This window comes from Netta rufina (genome assembly GCF_964035555.1).
Source record: "Netta rufina genome assembly, chromosome: 6".
Lineage (NCBI taxonomy): Eukaryota > Metazoa > Chordata > Aves > Anseriformes > Anatidae > Netta > Netta rufina.
The window spans coordinates 37,851,570-37,866,673 of NC_140129.1; the positions used below are offsets into that span (position 1 = coordinate 37,851,570).

Sequence of the window (15,104 nt, forward strand, 5' to 3'; positions counted from 1 at the left end):
GCTTTCCTTCTCCGCTTCCTTACATCAACTCCTAAAACATCAAATCCTAAATAAGGGATTTGGAAGCACAGGGCAGAAAACAGAAGTTCTCTCCAAAGTCCTGGTATGACTTGCTAATATTTTGTAACAACAGGGCTGACTGCAGGGAGGGACACATGGCAGAAGTAGCTCCAACAATCAGTATATTCAGTAATAATCAGCTTTTTTCATTGAGCAAGAGCTCAGAGAGCTTCAGGTGCCTCCGTTACACCTCCTGCAGTGGCTGTTCCTTTAGGGGCATGGGGTAGATGGCTCCTTTGGCACGGCTACTTAGGCTTGAACGTGGAAAGGTCAAGTGGCTGCTTCTGCATGGGGATGGCCAAGCGAGGAGTTCCTCCAGACCCGGGTGTTCAGCATGTTTAAGGTCACCTCGGCTACGGATTCCCAAACCTTAATCCTTTCCTCTGATGGTATCTCAGTTTGTATTGTTGTGGTCACCTGTGGGTAGCCCTCAGCTCTGCCAAACCTTTCCTGCCAGAACAATGTGCTGCTGTGCCTGGAAATACTCGGTGAAACTTCACCATAAAACCGAAGTGTTCAGGAAAAAAACGATCTGAAGTCTCCCAGGCTTCCATGCTGAGCTGCAGCACTTCAGTGGTGTTTCTACATCGTTCCCCAGTAACTTTCTGATAACTGCAAGCCAGCCTTGGTAGAGCATCCTAAAAAGGAGGAGCTCAAAGAGAAATTCTTGCTGGAAAATTTACAGCATCTTCTGTCCGAGGCAGCGTGGCAGCAGCTCAGGTGCCCGGTTACTTTCCAGGCTTGTTTATCTTTGTCCTGATTGTTGCCATGCTTAAGTTAATTGCTGCTGTGCACGGAGTTAATGAATGTACTTTGGCACAGCTTACAGAAGTTGGTCTGACCTTCGAGCAGGGAGAACGACGATGACAATCGGTGCGATGCCTTGTGCAAAGGAGCCACGAAATATTTTCGGGGCATCTCATCGTGCGTAAGGAGGACAGAGCAGATCCTCTGCGTTGTAACCCCGCTTGCTGTGTGGGGTTGAAAATAACCTCTTTTATTTTTCCTCTTGAGAAACGTTGCCTTGGGTGTTATCAGAAGCACGGCGTGATAAAAACTTGCTTCCTGGTTGCGGACACATCAAAGCGCGCCCTGCGTCACGCCGCGCTGCAGCCCGGTCCCGGATGGCTCTGTGGGACTGGAGGGCATCGGAGAGGTGGCTGTGGAAACACCTGGAGTCATGCGTGCGGACAGGTACTCGAAGAGGTACCTGTACAGTGACCCAAGTCTTCTAATGCAGCCAGAGACAGCATCCTGAGGGTTTTTACCCTTTTTTTTTTTTTTAATTTCCCTACCAACAGGCTCAGTAGTGCTTACAGTACAATCACCTGCAGGTATAATGTGCTGGATTTGGCTGGCCGGGTCACACAGCCATGAGATACCGGTGGGGTTATTCTGCCCACATTGCACTCCTGCCATTTCCATTTGGCCTTGGGTAGGTGCCCCTCAGACAAGTACCAGGTGGAAAACAAACTTCCAGTTCTATCCACGAACCGGTGATAATTTGTTTCAGGAATTCACACAGTCCTGCTTGAAAAAATGGCAGTCAGTCCTTCCAGTCCCTACAAAGGTGAGGTTCTCCAGACTGCTGCTCTACGCCCTAATGAAGTCGTTTTCTGTCCTGCGAACAGTTCCAGCGTATCCTCTATTAACAGCGGTTCAGAAGTTCACTGCCAAACGCTGGTTCTTTTTTCTTCCTGCAGCTGCTGTGTTTGGACACAAATGTCTAGTGGCACAGCAGCATGCTAACTGCACTGTAACAGTGCTTAATATTTTCTTTTAACATGCTGAAACTAAACTCTAATATATCTGAATATTCTTTTTTTAATGTTTTTTTCATCTCACAAGCTTTCAGACTTCAAGTTCAGCCTGTAAGAGCTCCGCTCCTGGCTTCTTCCATGTTGAAATGCAGGAAGAGATTTCCCAAGGACCTGACAATTTGATGAGAAAACAATTTTTGAGCGCTCAGGATGGGTCCAGGAGTTTGGTTCTGGGCCTCAGCTGGGACCCGAAGAGGTTTGGTTGTGTTGCCAGCGCCAGCTGCCCGTCTCCTCCAGGAGCTGGTTCCTGCAGAGGGGCAGCAGGGCTGTTACAAGCAGATGCTTTCCTTGCGCTGTGGTCGCAGGGCTGCTTTCTTTGTCTCATTTCTCCTTCTCTTCCCTTGCTTTCACCTTGTTCCTGCTTCTCTACTTTGAGAGATAAGGCAGGAGTGCCCTAGTGTGTCTGTACGTCCCTGCAGTCTCCTACAAATGGCCCCACAGCCCCTGGAGAAGGCGCCCTGGTTTGGGTGCACCGGTCAGATCCCAAGTCACTAACCCAGCGCCTCGGTTGCAGGTCAGTCAGATTGAACCAACTCACGGCATTAACAAATGAGAAAAGCTGACTGGAGAGAAGACAAGTAGAAAAAAATACTTGCGCAAAGTTTAATTTTCCTGCAGTTTCAGGATTTCATCCAATTCAGCTTGTCCGTGGTCCTTCCGAGCAAGGCTTGGCAACAGAAGAAAAGGAATGGCACGTATGAGATACATCCAGGACTTCTGCTTTATTGCACTGACAGAACCAAATTGTTCAATCTGTTGCCTCATCTGTTTCTTGCCGTGGCAGGGAGCTGTAAAGGTCAGGCCGTTGCAGCACAAAGAACGCAATAGTTCGCAGGCTGCATCTCGCCGTGTCACCAGCTGGCTCGCGCGCTTCTCCCCTCCAACATCCAGGCTCTGTCCCAAAAAGCGTAAGCAGCATCCTCGGCCTATTTTGGGAATGCGTCAAAGGCAGAACTTTCTTTTCCACATTGCCACCTTCACCAAGGTGGTGCTGGGGAGAGCTGGGCGCCAAGGGGTCGGGGTTGCAGCCCCTCTGTCCTGCAGGGCAGCGGGAAGGGGTGAGTTGGGTGCAGCTACGGGGTGGTGGCCACGAATCCAGGTTGTTTTGGGTACGTGTGAGGAGAGGAACAGGTAAATGTGCAGGGATCTGAGTGACACTGCTACGGAGAACATCTGGTAACATCGCATCTTCAGTACCTGCCCATGTGCACGGTGCCAGCAGAGGAACTGTGCCTTGTCATCCTCTGGCAGTCCCTCGGTTTGGAAGTTTTAAGCTCTGCCTCTAGCTCCTCTGTATCCTTCTCTCTTTTTTTCCATGTTTTTAATGCGTTAAATGTCAAAGCTTGGACGAAGATTAATAACACCTTCTTGGCAGTGTTTGCACGATAAAAACAGAAATAAAAGCCAGTTGTTCCTCCTGTCTCGGCTAAGTGCATCGGTGCTTTCAGACACATGCAAATGCAGTATCCACTGGAAACGTCTCCCTGGAAGCTGTCAGCTCCCTGTTACCTGGTATCTGCGAGTGCTTTTACATCCTGGCAGCCCTGCACCTTGCAGAAACCAGGGTGCTGCTTCAGATCACCATAAAACAATGAGGTTAGCTCTGCTTAGAGGTGCCTCGGTCTGTTAATGCTTTGATCCGTATGGTAGGCTGTCAGTAGGCATCAAGGGATCCATTATACCAGTAATTTGAAAGACAAACTTCAATCAGAAGCGCGGAAACATTTATTTTTAAGAAAACTGGGCTGGCAGAAAAAAACAACCACCAGCTGTCGAGAAGGGTTACCGGTGTGCTAGCCCCATGGGGGCACCGTGTGGTTCGTACAGGCTGCCCCAGCGCTTCAGCCCCCCAACCCTCCTGGCTTTTATTGCCAGATGGAGCCTTAGCACGGTGCTTCTTGTGCTTCAGGGCTTGGGGGAAGAGGCTACATGGCAGAGGAAAGCTGGGGGAAAGAATGGTGGAGGTGGAAAACTGCAATCAGCAGTCGGGGTTGGGTTCCTAAGGTGTGCATGCTCCATTTTGCCATGTGTAATAACATAAGAGGGGGGAAAAAAAAGCCTTTTGGTAAATTTGATTAGCTAATACTCCTTGTTTGGCTAGTACTGTATCTATAGCTCTGCTGTTTGGTATGTTAAGACTTCTCTGCTGTTGCTCTTCAGGGAAAAGCGTTGCCGTAACTTGTTCTTTATTTCCTCAAATCTTGATAACGCGCCCGGGTCAGCGTTTGACTTAACGGGAGATCTCTGGTTTGTGTTTCAAAACTTAGCTGGAACACGTGAGCTTTCAGCTCGCTTTCTTTGGGTAGGGGAGGAGGGAAGAAGCTGTATCAATACAGGTGCTGTGCAATACTCGGGTGTATCCCAAGTTTGTGTGACTGTTGGTGTGTGCCCCGTGGTTTCTGACTTTCCCTTTTGTTCCTTTTGTTCCCCCAAGGTGCCATACTCGGCAGATCAGAAACACAAGAGTGTATCTACTACAACGCTAATTGGGAAAAAGATAAAACAAATCGCAGTGGCATTGAACCTTGTTACGGCGATAAAGATAAAAGACGACACTGTTTTGCTACGTGGAAGAATATTTCCGGATCAATTGAAATTGTGAAACAAGGCTGCTGGCTAGATGACATCAATTGTTATGACAGGTACGGAAGTTTCCCTAGAAACCCGAAGTTTATTTGTAAATACAACTATTTTGCTTGTCCATAATTTATATCAGCTCTCCTCTGCCAGCAGTACCTGGGACAAAAGATGAGTACAGTAGTCTATAAATAGCTGGAGTCTTGTTTTTATCCACGTGCACACACAATTTCCTTGCTCACGTAAGGACCCAACTTCAACTACGTAGCTTGTTTACAGAGTAGCACGTGCTGCCTTCTCGTATTTACTTGCTATGTACTAAAAATGGGTGTTTAATTTTTACACATTGAGGTCATTAATAATAGCTTTTTTCCTAACAACTTGTTATTTTCGAATGATGTGCATATAGCTATTGAAACCACACTGCCGGTATCTACAGTTCACCTTTCCAAAGTCTTTGGAATAGGAAAGTCAACGCATCGTGTGGGTTCCTTACCTGAACGTGGAAGCATTTTGTGTGTTTATTGTAAAGCTCACCTCAGTGGCAGTTCTAAGAGACACAGAATATTTTAAAATTCCAGTCATTTTTGTATAACAGATGGTCAAGCAAGTACCTGTGAGCATTAACAGCAGGACTTGAGCTTTGTTAGCTATTGGCTGAATAGAGGTCATGACTCTTTTAAGAAATAATATTACAGCTCTAACAAAGTAGTATTAATAGTTCTCTGAAATGCTGTACCAACCTTTATTTGTCCAAAACAGCTTTTGTTCAGAAATGGGGAGAATTAAGAGAATTAAATAAATGAATAATAGATATCACTAAAATGTATTTGGGAATTATTTTTAGCCATAGTTTGGAAAAGTTTCCTGTTGTGTTTCTCAAATGTTGCATGAGAAGAAGAAATCATTATAGTCATTTCTACCAAATAAAGAGTTTTCCCACACACTGGGCTGTCTTCTGCCTTTACTGATAGTTTAAAGCTAGGTTGAATGGTACTTCTGATTATCTGTTTCTCAGAGAAGTAGCAAAGCATCTGCAAATCTGCTTGCACAGCATAATTGAAATTCTGCTACGCTGGAAAACAAAGGGCAATTTTTGAAGAAATTTTCTTTGTTGCTACTGGTATCTAGGAACAGTAAGTCACCCAGGATGGGAAAGTACCTTGTGTTTTTTACCATCTTCTTAGATGTAGCTTTGCAGAAGAAGTGGGAGTATTTACGATTTCTGAACTGATAGTGTTTATGCTACATTTTGAACTTTCAGGATGGAAATTTTTCAAATTGGAAACAGAATTAGGTTCTGTACCATTGTTTTCCCACTAGTCCCACATATAACATTGAACTAAAAAAAATGAGGTATTAAGTTCTCCCTTGAGCTAAGAAAAGAAGCTGGAAGAAGGAATAAAATGCAGGAAGGGCAGTAAGGAAATAGTTGAGCTTGTCTGGCTCTGAGACCTCATTAACTTGTCATAAGAACGCCTGCTGCCGTGTTTGTCTAAAATAGCCATTAAACAAAATCTTATCTTGGGAGTGGAGAGCAGTTTAGTAAACAGGGAGTTACAGTATGCTCAGCTCCAAACTGCAGCAGATTACGAACACCAAAGAATAAATGCCATGGAGGTTGCAGCACAGCCTGACTGTAAGAGCTGGTGCTGGAAGTAACATTATTTTTAAAGAAGAATACAAAACTTTCTTGGAAATCTTTAGTGATAGATAAATTCCTCAATAATTTCTGCAAGACTTTCAAATTCGTTATCTGCTGCCAAGTTGTCTCTTTCTGTGCATGGCTGCTCTTTTTCTCTCCTTGCTTTAGTAGTTCAGCTCATTAGTTAATACAACTCCTTCCGTGCCATTAAGTCACTGTGTGGAACAAAACCTGCTCCTGAGCATCACGCATGCAGGGAAAATCAAACAAAATTTTAACTTTCTGTTGTTGTTCTTCTTGAACTTTGTTTTGGAAATAGTAAAATGTGCTGCTTTGGTTTAAATATTAATGGTATCTCTTTGCAAGACAAATTAATAAAATATTAATTTGTTTCTTCCCATTAACTCTTATTAGGGTAATATGCTATCCTGGGTAATTTGCTGAAGTTCTCTTTAAACTAGAGCATATGTTCTCTTGAGCAAAATAGACAACATAAGATTAATAAGGTTTTTTATTATTACCTCTTATAGGAATGATTGCATAGAGAAAAAAGACAGCCCTGAAGTGTTCTTCTGCTGTTGTGAAGGCAACATGTGCAATGAACGCTTTTTCTATTTCCCAGAGATGGAGGTCACACAACGTAAGTTGGTCTCACACATTTATAAAGAAACTGCATAACAGAATTCCAAAACGCTGAATGTTCAGGAGCTGAGACGTTTTCGGAATGTTCTGGTCAGTTTTCCCTGCTAGAAGGCCTCTGGTTCCTGAATGACAGAGCTGTGTGCGTCCATATATAGAACCTAGAAAATTACACGTTCGTTCCTTCAATTTTGAAAGCTCTCTGTACTAGAAAAAGTAATTTAAATGGATAAAGCGTACTTCAGCTGTTCTCTAGGGGTAAAAAGAAAGGATAATCTGAAATAATTGGACGTTTCAAGATACAGGAGTTATTGTCAAATCTTACCTTAATTGTGTAGTTAAGCTGCTGTAAGTGTTGATAAATTATTGGGCTATAAACAGTGTTATCTTTATATACACGTATAAGCCTGCAAATGCTTCAGTATTTCTTTAAACTAATTGGACCTGAAAATCAACACAGTAACCTTTAAAAGGTGCAAAAGGATTTCTTCCCAAGTTACAAAGAAAATCAGATAGCCAGACTTAGCAAATAATGGTACAAAATGATAACTAAAAAGATTATTGGGTTATTCTTCAGTATCTTCTTCCAGTCAAGAACCTAATCTCTGTTGGAAAACCGAGTAATTGTAATAACTGGAGTGAAAACACCAAATGTCTTGTGTACCAAATAGCCAGAGGAAGTTGTGCTTGAAATTAAATAACACTTCTGAGGGATTGAAGTAGCCTTTGTTGGCCCACGAGATGCGCCTGTCAGGTTTCTCAGTGATCTGCTAACACAATAATTGACATTCTTCATTACTCTCATTAAACCTCGCTTGCCCCAGAGGTCTGGGGCTGCTCTGCACCAGCCTCCTCCGAAGCAGGGTTTCTCCAGAGCCCTTGCTGGGGTCCTTACAGAAGCAGCTGCTGCTAGAAAATTTTCACTTTCAGCAAATCAACAGAGCATAGAAATGTTGGCAGGTTATTCTGGCCTGTGCTACTTACTAATGACATCTTACTATTTACATTCTAAAGATTAAACCTCTGTATTGATCCTTTTTTCATTCATTAGGTGGTGGCATTCTGGCAATCCTACAGTAGAAGCACATCACACACATTAGATAGAGTGAGGATAGAAGCACAAAAAGATGTGCTGATACAGAAATCGGAGTTACCTCCATACTTTGAAAAATGCTCTCTTTTAAATATGTATCTGTTCATTAGAGTATGCTGCTTAATCAAGTATTTCTAGCCTGTTGTGCTGATTGCAAGGGTTTTTAGCAAGTCAGGATGACAGATGTTTCCAGAACTGTTTTGGTTTTGTTTCTTAGAAGTTACATCTTACGTTTTGTTTCATAAAAGCTATTTTTTCTTCCTTCAGCAACTTCCAACCCGGTTACACCGAAACCGCCTCTGTTCAATACCTTGCTCTATTCATTGGTGCCTATCATGGGAATTGCAGTGATCGTGCTCTTTTCGTTTTGGATGTACAGACATCACAAGCTAGCGTATCCTCCTGTGCTCGTTCCAACCCAGGTAAGTTGCTGCTCTGTGATTTCTTTTTTTTCCTGAATGGTACAACCATGGCTGAAGCAGAGGGGAGAAGGCAGCATGCATCTGTCGCCTGGCTGAAGTTTTCTGTTACCTTCCTGCTCCATAGGTGCTAATGTTTGCTATCTGCAAAAGCAGAAAACAAAGCTTTTGCTTTAACAGCCTTACGTCCTTAATTAATTGACCATTGTTGAATATGTGAGGAGCTACTAAATATTTTTACACATCCATGTGGGTTTTTTAGGGGGGTGGGAAGGAGGGGGACACCAAAACCAACAAACATCAGGTGGCAAAAGCATCCTGCTCCCTGAGCACAAGGAGCTCTCACGTACAGAGCCTGTGCTTCGTGTAATGCATAGCTTAGGACAGAAATGAAGGAGAGAGGGTAATTCATAATGGCAGTTTGCAGTGGGTAGGAAATAGCAACTAGGAGAAGCCCGGCTGTGTTTGAAAAAGCAAACACGGATCTGAACTGCAGGTATCGGCTAAAGGGAATGTATAGAAAATCTGGAATTGAAACAGTGCCGGGGCGGAGCTCACCTTGTGGTTCACTCTTGTTCCTGTCATCTGTCTCCTCTTGTTTGTGCATTTTATATCTTGTCTTGAAATATATTTCAGTTTTACCGGTGCTTCTGTTCTGCCTGGGAACTACCTTGAGATTGTTGTCTTGAAATTTGAAATGTAAACTGGCTGGGTGGCATCAAAACCAACTGCTCTGGCTGCGAATGCACAGAGCCTGCTGCCGTCAGGCTCCAGCTGATCCCGTAGCAGTAACTCACGTTAGTGCTAGAATTCCTCTTCTTATATTCAGTTGTGGCTAGAGATTCGGTTGAGATTAGGAGGTTGGTTGTGAAGAGCTGAGACAACAAAGTCCTCAGAACTGAAGTAGGAAAGGTGAACAAAGTGTGGTAGTGGAAACGGAGAGAGAAACGACTTGCCCAGGGTGACCCCTCAGCTAGAATACATCGCCCCTTGGACAGTGATGATGCTGCTCATGATTAAAGAAAACCCAAACACTCACTGGTTTTGGTAGCATTGCATTTTAAAAGGGTTATATGTGTTTGCCCTGTGCTGCCAGCTGCTCTGATATTTTCGGTGTTAGTGCTCAATTTCAGGGTGCTTGAGGAAGCGATATTACCTGTGGTTGGTATGTAAAACGGGCTTGGTTTCAGTTTCATAGTAAGAGGAAGAAAATCTGGGGGGAGGCAGTGGACATAACTGCTTGCCAAAAGAGAAGAACCTAGTTTAGGGGCAAAAGTTTATTTCCTGCCCTTGCAGAAAGTGTTGCAGCTCCATGTAGCTCCATTAGCATGACTCCTGCATCCATTTCAGCTTTTCTCTCTTTGGGGCTTTGTGTCATCCTAGCAGTCCTCACTGTAAGCTTCAATTCCTAATTGCTAGTTGCGTGCATAATTTTAGTGGGTATTTCCTCTTCTAGACCTGAAGAAATTAAAGAAAGCACGTACTGGATGAAGTGACAGAAAAGCAAACGTTACAATACTTGCTGTATGTCAACACTTCAGTTTTGGTTTTCGTCCTCCTTTTCATTGTAGCTCTTTTCGTGCATGGTTTGTGTTCGGTACAGGAGTGGACACGTCATAAATTTTTAATAAATAGGGTAATAACCTGTTTGTTAATGCCTAGATTGTATCTGTTGGGATAAGTATATGTTGGTGCATGAGCTAGTTATGGTGTAATAACATTTTCTTATCTTGTGGTGAATAGGCATTAAGGCTTGATGTGGAAAGTCAGGAAAAGCTACTTCTGCCTGAAAAACTAAATGAAATTATTATGGAAATGGGACGTATAAATATTCTCCCATATGCAGCAGAGCAGCGTTTCCCACTTAAAATTTGATTACAGCTGATTTCAATGGGAGGCAGGGGAAGCAGGAAGAGAGGGAAGAGTATTAGTAATTTTATAACCATGAAATAAATATTTTAATATTTTAATATATTAAATATTAGGGCCTGAGTAGAGTCTGTAGGCAAATGGATTCTTTGAAGTCTTGCTGTAGCTATTGATAGAACGGATTAATCAGGTGTGGATCAATAGTCACTAGAAAACACTGATTTCTGGCTGAGATACTGAATCGAGGGTTATGGCATTTTACTTACCTGGTTCCTGGAAGGTGATGGGAGTGCTGAGGTGCACTGTCCTGGCAGTAATTTTTCTTTCAGCAGAATTTAAAACATAGATGAGAAATGGGCAAAAGATAAAAATGAGGAAACCCTGAAGAATAAGAAAGTTTGGAATAATTAGGAGAAGAAAGATGGAGTAAATACTAACTAAATCTTTTAAGTCACAATATAGGGAAAGAAATTGTTTGGAAGATACATTAAAAAATGGTAGAAATGTTTGGAACAAAAGATAAAGGACAAACATCTGAGAAAATGCACACAACTTCGTATTTTTTGAAAGCAATACTTGGACAGTACGTCTATATATCAGGCAGCTCCTGCACGAGCTGAGCGCAGCTCACAGCTCTCTGGGTTCCCTTCCTTTTGTATCAAGGTGCAGATAATCGGTCTAATCTCACGCAGTAGAAGTCGTTCACGTATTTGGGTGAAGTTTGGAAAGCAGCAGCGATTCTTGCTTACTCTGTGCATGTTCCATCCCCGTTTTCTTTCAGGTGCTGGATGGGGAGATCGGGGCTTGGTAGCGCTGGGATGCTGTGCCCAGAGCACCCCTCCAGCCCACAGCCCTGCCAGTAGCTTCTGCCTTCCTCCTGCTCCAGCCCAGTTAAAGCTGACTGTCAGCTTTTGTAAACACCCAGTGCTTCTCAGATCCTTCAGTGAGTGATTAGCAAGTGGAGGTTCGCTAAATATGTGCGTGTTTATGTGAAACAGTTTGACAGAACTATTTAATCCTCCGAGTTAGCTTTGATCGTATCACGCAGCAACCTTATATTCCATATGTCTGGTCAAATCTACCAGAATAATGGCTCAGTATTTAAAATATCTGTGTGTATTTTTATTTTGAGTTACTCTTGCTCACTTAATTTTCACTTATGAGCACTGAGTACGTGGAAAAGGAAACACTGCGGTCCTTGTGGACAAAGGTTTCCCTCCAAATTAGGTGCACCTAGGTTCCCCCGCAGCACCCTACAAATATTCCTGGTAGAAGTGAGGCTGTGGATGGCAGGGAGCTGCTCTGCTCTGCTCATTTCTTTTTTACATCTCTTGAGCTCGGGCCAGGGTTGTCAGTCAATGCTAATTGCTCCTGTAGTGTTACCACTCTGTCATCTGATAGATAGGACCACAACCTATTTTGTAGCATAACTGACACAAGTAACACTTTGGGGTTTTTTTAATCAGTTCGCAGAGCTGCGGCTCCCAACACTTTGCAGCCAGAGTGTGCAAAGACAAATTAACCTCTTGTACTTTTTGTGAAGTGCCCGAGTTATGAATATCTTGCTGGATCGCAGAGCTGCTTTTTTTGTTTTGTGGTGGTTTTAAAAGAAGAGTCATCTGTTGAGAGGGTTGAGAAAAGCTTTGCAGATTCACATAATGTCACTTCTCTTCACCTATTTTTGTACTTTCTTCTGAAACGTTTGAAGCGACTTGGGTCAAAGATTGCTCATGTGTTTAATCACCGAGCACGAGAAAGCCCCGATCCAGGCCTGTGTGGGGCTACCAGGAATTCAGAGGCTTCTAATGGGCAAATCTATTCAAACATCTCATGAAACAGCAGCATGGGAGCTGCTTGCTTCCATATGCATCCATAAAAGCAAGCTTGCTTCCTAGGAATTACCATTTCTTCCTCTCCTTTGAGAGAAGGATCACACAGGGCTATGTCTCGTGCTCTCAGCCCATATATCACCTCCTGCAGCTTTTCACCCAGTGCTCCCCATACCCAGCACTGTAACCCCGTATGGTTTTTTTCCCTCCTTATGGGTGAACCTCATTGGTGCTGCAGATGGAGGGCATGCTGACCGTTCAGTCATGTGCTAGATAAACCAGGAGTTAGTCTTAGTTGAGGCACATAAATCAAATACAGAGAGATCAGCCCTCCAGTCTCAAAACTTAGGTATCAAAGAGACGCTCTGTGCAGTTAGGGCTGCTGGGTGAAGGCTCCCATCACCACCAGACCACGATGCTCTTTCTTCAGCTCAGCTCTTCCTGAGGACAGCTAAATACAAGCACCCCTTTGTAGCTACATCAGGACTTTGCTATTTCAGTTTCAGCTGTAAGAAGTCAGAGTTGAAAGCAGTTCCACGTAACGTGGGATGGATAGCAACGAAGGAGAAAAATCTCTAGCAGTGGCAGAAGCAGGACACATTCTGAACTGCCCGTAGTGTGGCTGCACAGGTACCAGTGGGAAAACAAATTCTGTGCTGGAAACCAATAGGGAGGGAACATAAATACCAAAACGTGATGCTCTTCCCACAGTTTTTGACTTTCTACATCTGGTGTAGGCCACTAAGCCTGTGTCGAGGCTTTTGGTGTGTGTGTGTGTAACTTGAATGATTTGTTTTCCAAAAAAATCATGGAAGTAGTAGTTACTAGTGGATAATTTAGTGGCTAGAGATTGGAAGTAGGAAGAAATTTTTCTTGGAAGATAGGTGAAGACTGAGTTAGGGCTTGTGGCCAGCTCGGAAGGAGTTAGGGTTGGGTATGTACCAGTGGTTAATGAATCATTAGCATACAATGAGTGGCAAGGTTCGTGTTAAAAAGGAAAAACTGAATGAGCTCTAAATTTGGACTGCTGGAAGCGTGCATGACTTCACGTTCTGTAATGATGCATTTATATCCGCAGGGCTAATAAGAATTTCTCCTAGCATCGATTCCAGTCAGCAGCTGGAATGACACAGGGGAAAAGCTGGTGCCATCCTTTGGTCCTGGTGCTGTGGTGCCCAGCTCTGGTGTGGCTCTTCAGAGGCGATGCTCTTTGTGCTAGGAACAGGCACAGAGGGCTGGAGTGCTGATTTCTGGGGGTTTGTGGCCAGGTACTCGACCTTCAGGAGCTTTTTAACCATTTTCCCTAATAAAGTCCAGTTTGCGTAACCTCAGATACACTCTCCTGAATGTGTGAGGCTGACATCTTTCAGGTTATCTTTTACATCACTAGTAGGAGATTCGCACCCTTTATGAGGTGTGCAAAAATAATGCACTTGTAGTTCTCTGAAGAGATCGAGGGACTGTGAATGGACATGCAGGTATCATATTTTAGGCACTGGTTAGGAACAAGTGACTGGATCGGTGCAATACCTTGGAAATAAAATAATTTACATTTATTTTGAACACCACATTTATGAAGATTTTTGTGACACTTTTAAAGTTCAGAATGGGGTTCTGGATAGCCCAGATTTAGGAGGAGATCACACTGACAGCATTTTTTGTCCTAGGTGGCTACAAATTCCGCAGCCATTTCCCTAACCCCAGATAAAACCTTTAGAAGTAGTTTTCAGGCAGCATAAACAGTAAGTTAGTGTGTTTACATCTGTTTGCGTTAGGTGATGGCTATGTTGTGGGGTTTTGAATTACTCCCAACTTTTATAAAAGAGTTGTGTTGATCCCTGAAATAAATATATTTGCTTTCCTTAATAGGCAGACACTGCTTAAACTGTTGATCCTTGCATTTCTAATGAAAGGCCTGGGATGGCGGTTTGTAAGGCTGAAAGGAGAGGCAGTGACCTTAAAATCAGAAGGTCTATGATGTGCATGCATCTCTTTTTGGAAAATATGATGTGTGCCTGGTGTATTAGAGCTGGGGGGGAGCTGATCCCATTCAGAGTGGTGAGCAGGACCTCAACTCCTCAGAGTTTCCCATTATCCCACCAGGGACAAGAAGTCTGTATTTATTTTTTACTTACTTTTAATGAATTTACTGAATTCTTAGTAAACAGAGAATATTAATAGCAAACAGACCTGCAAAATCATTCTCTCTAACACATTTTCTTTTACAGCCCTAGGAACGAAGTTTGCTGAACAACTGTTTGAGTGGTTTTAAGTTCCTTTAACAGTTCCTGTTTGTTCTGCTGCTGCCCCAGTAGCTGTGGGCCGGCAGGGATGTACCTCTCGCTCTGCTCAGCAGCCAGTCCCTGCCAGGCTCCCGGGTTGAGCAACGTTTCTGTTTTGCTTGGCTGCTCTTCCAGGCGAAGGAACACGGGAGGCTTTGCAGGAGGAACTTGTGTGCTCGTGGGCTGTGGAGTTTGTGCTGCTGCCTTACTTGTAGGGGTTTTAAAGTACTCACAGGATGGCTGTCATTGTCCTGGAACCACCAAGAATGGAAATTGGTTCAAGGTTTGGGGTTTTCTATGATTTGTTTCCCCTTCCAAAGGTGCTTGCAGGCCGTACGAGCGCTGCCACTCTGCCCCAGAGCCTTGGGCTGGGTGCTGACCCCATCCCAGTGGCCCTGGCCGCCAGGGAGTCTGCTCAGCGCTCAGACAGCAAGCTGTAAATCCAACTGCAACCAGCCTAGCCTTCAAGAACTACTTCAGCCTTTCTATTATTAATTATTCAGATAATGCTAAGTGTGTGCTAGACGGTTCTCAAGCGCAGAGAGAAGGCTGCTGGCTCTGCACTGGCGAATCCTAAGGATGTAAAGACAAAGGGTGAGGAAAGGGATGATTGCTGTTACGTGGCAGCTGAATGCTTCAAGCCGCCTGCATTTCCTGCTGCTGCACCAACTACCTGGTGGAATTAAAGACAAGGCTGAGGCACAGGTCCAGGAGAAGCAGTGCAGGTGCCTGAGCTGCTCCGCCTTGAAGCAGCACGGACAGGCTCGTCTCACTGAAATGTGTGTGAAGTTTCAGTAGCTGTGATCTGGGACATAGATTTGGGTAACATTTCATCCGACAGTCTGTAAACTCGTGATTTGGGTGAAATAGT

At 43.9% G+C, this 15,104-nt stretch overlaps 1 protein-coding gene across 1 annotated transcript in view; it reads left to right on the forward strand.

Annotated features, from left to right (window-relative positions):
• The window catches only part of ACVR2A (activin A receptor type 2A), a 57,327-nt gene that overhangs the window by 25,308 nt on the left and 16,915 nt on the right, over positions 1–15,104 (forward strand). Inside the window, exons 2-4 of the mRNA XM_084288915.1 lie at positions 4,315–4,522; positions 6,633–6,742; positions 8,102–8,256. Coding sequence (XP_084145041.1) covers positions 4,315–4,522; positions 6,633–6,742; positions 8,102–8,256 — 473 coding nt within the window. The remainder of the gene's footprint in view (positions 1–4,314; positions 4,523–6,632; positions 6,743–8,101; positions 8,257–15,104) is intronic.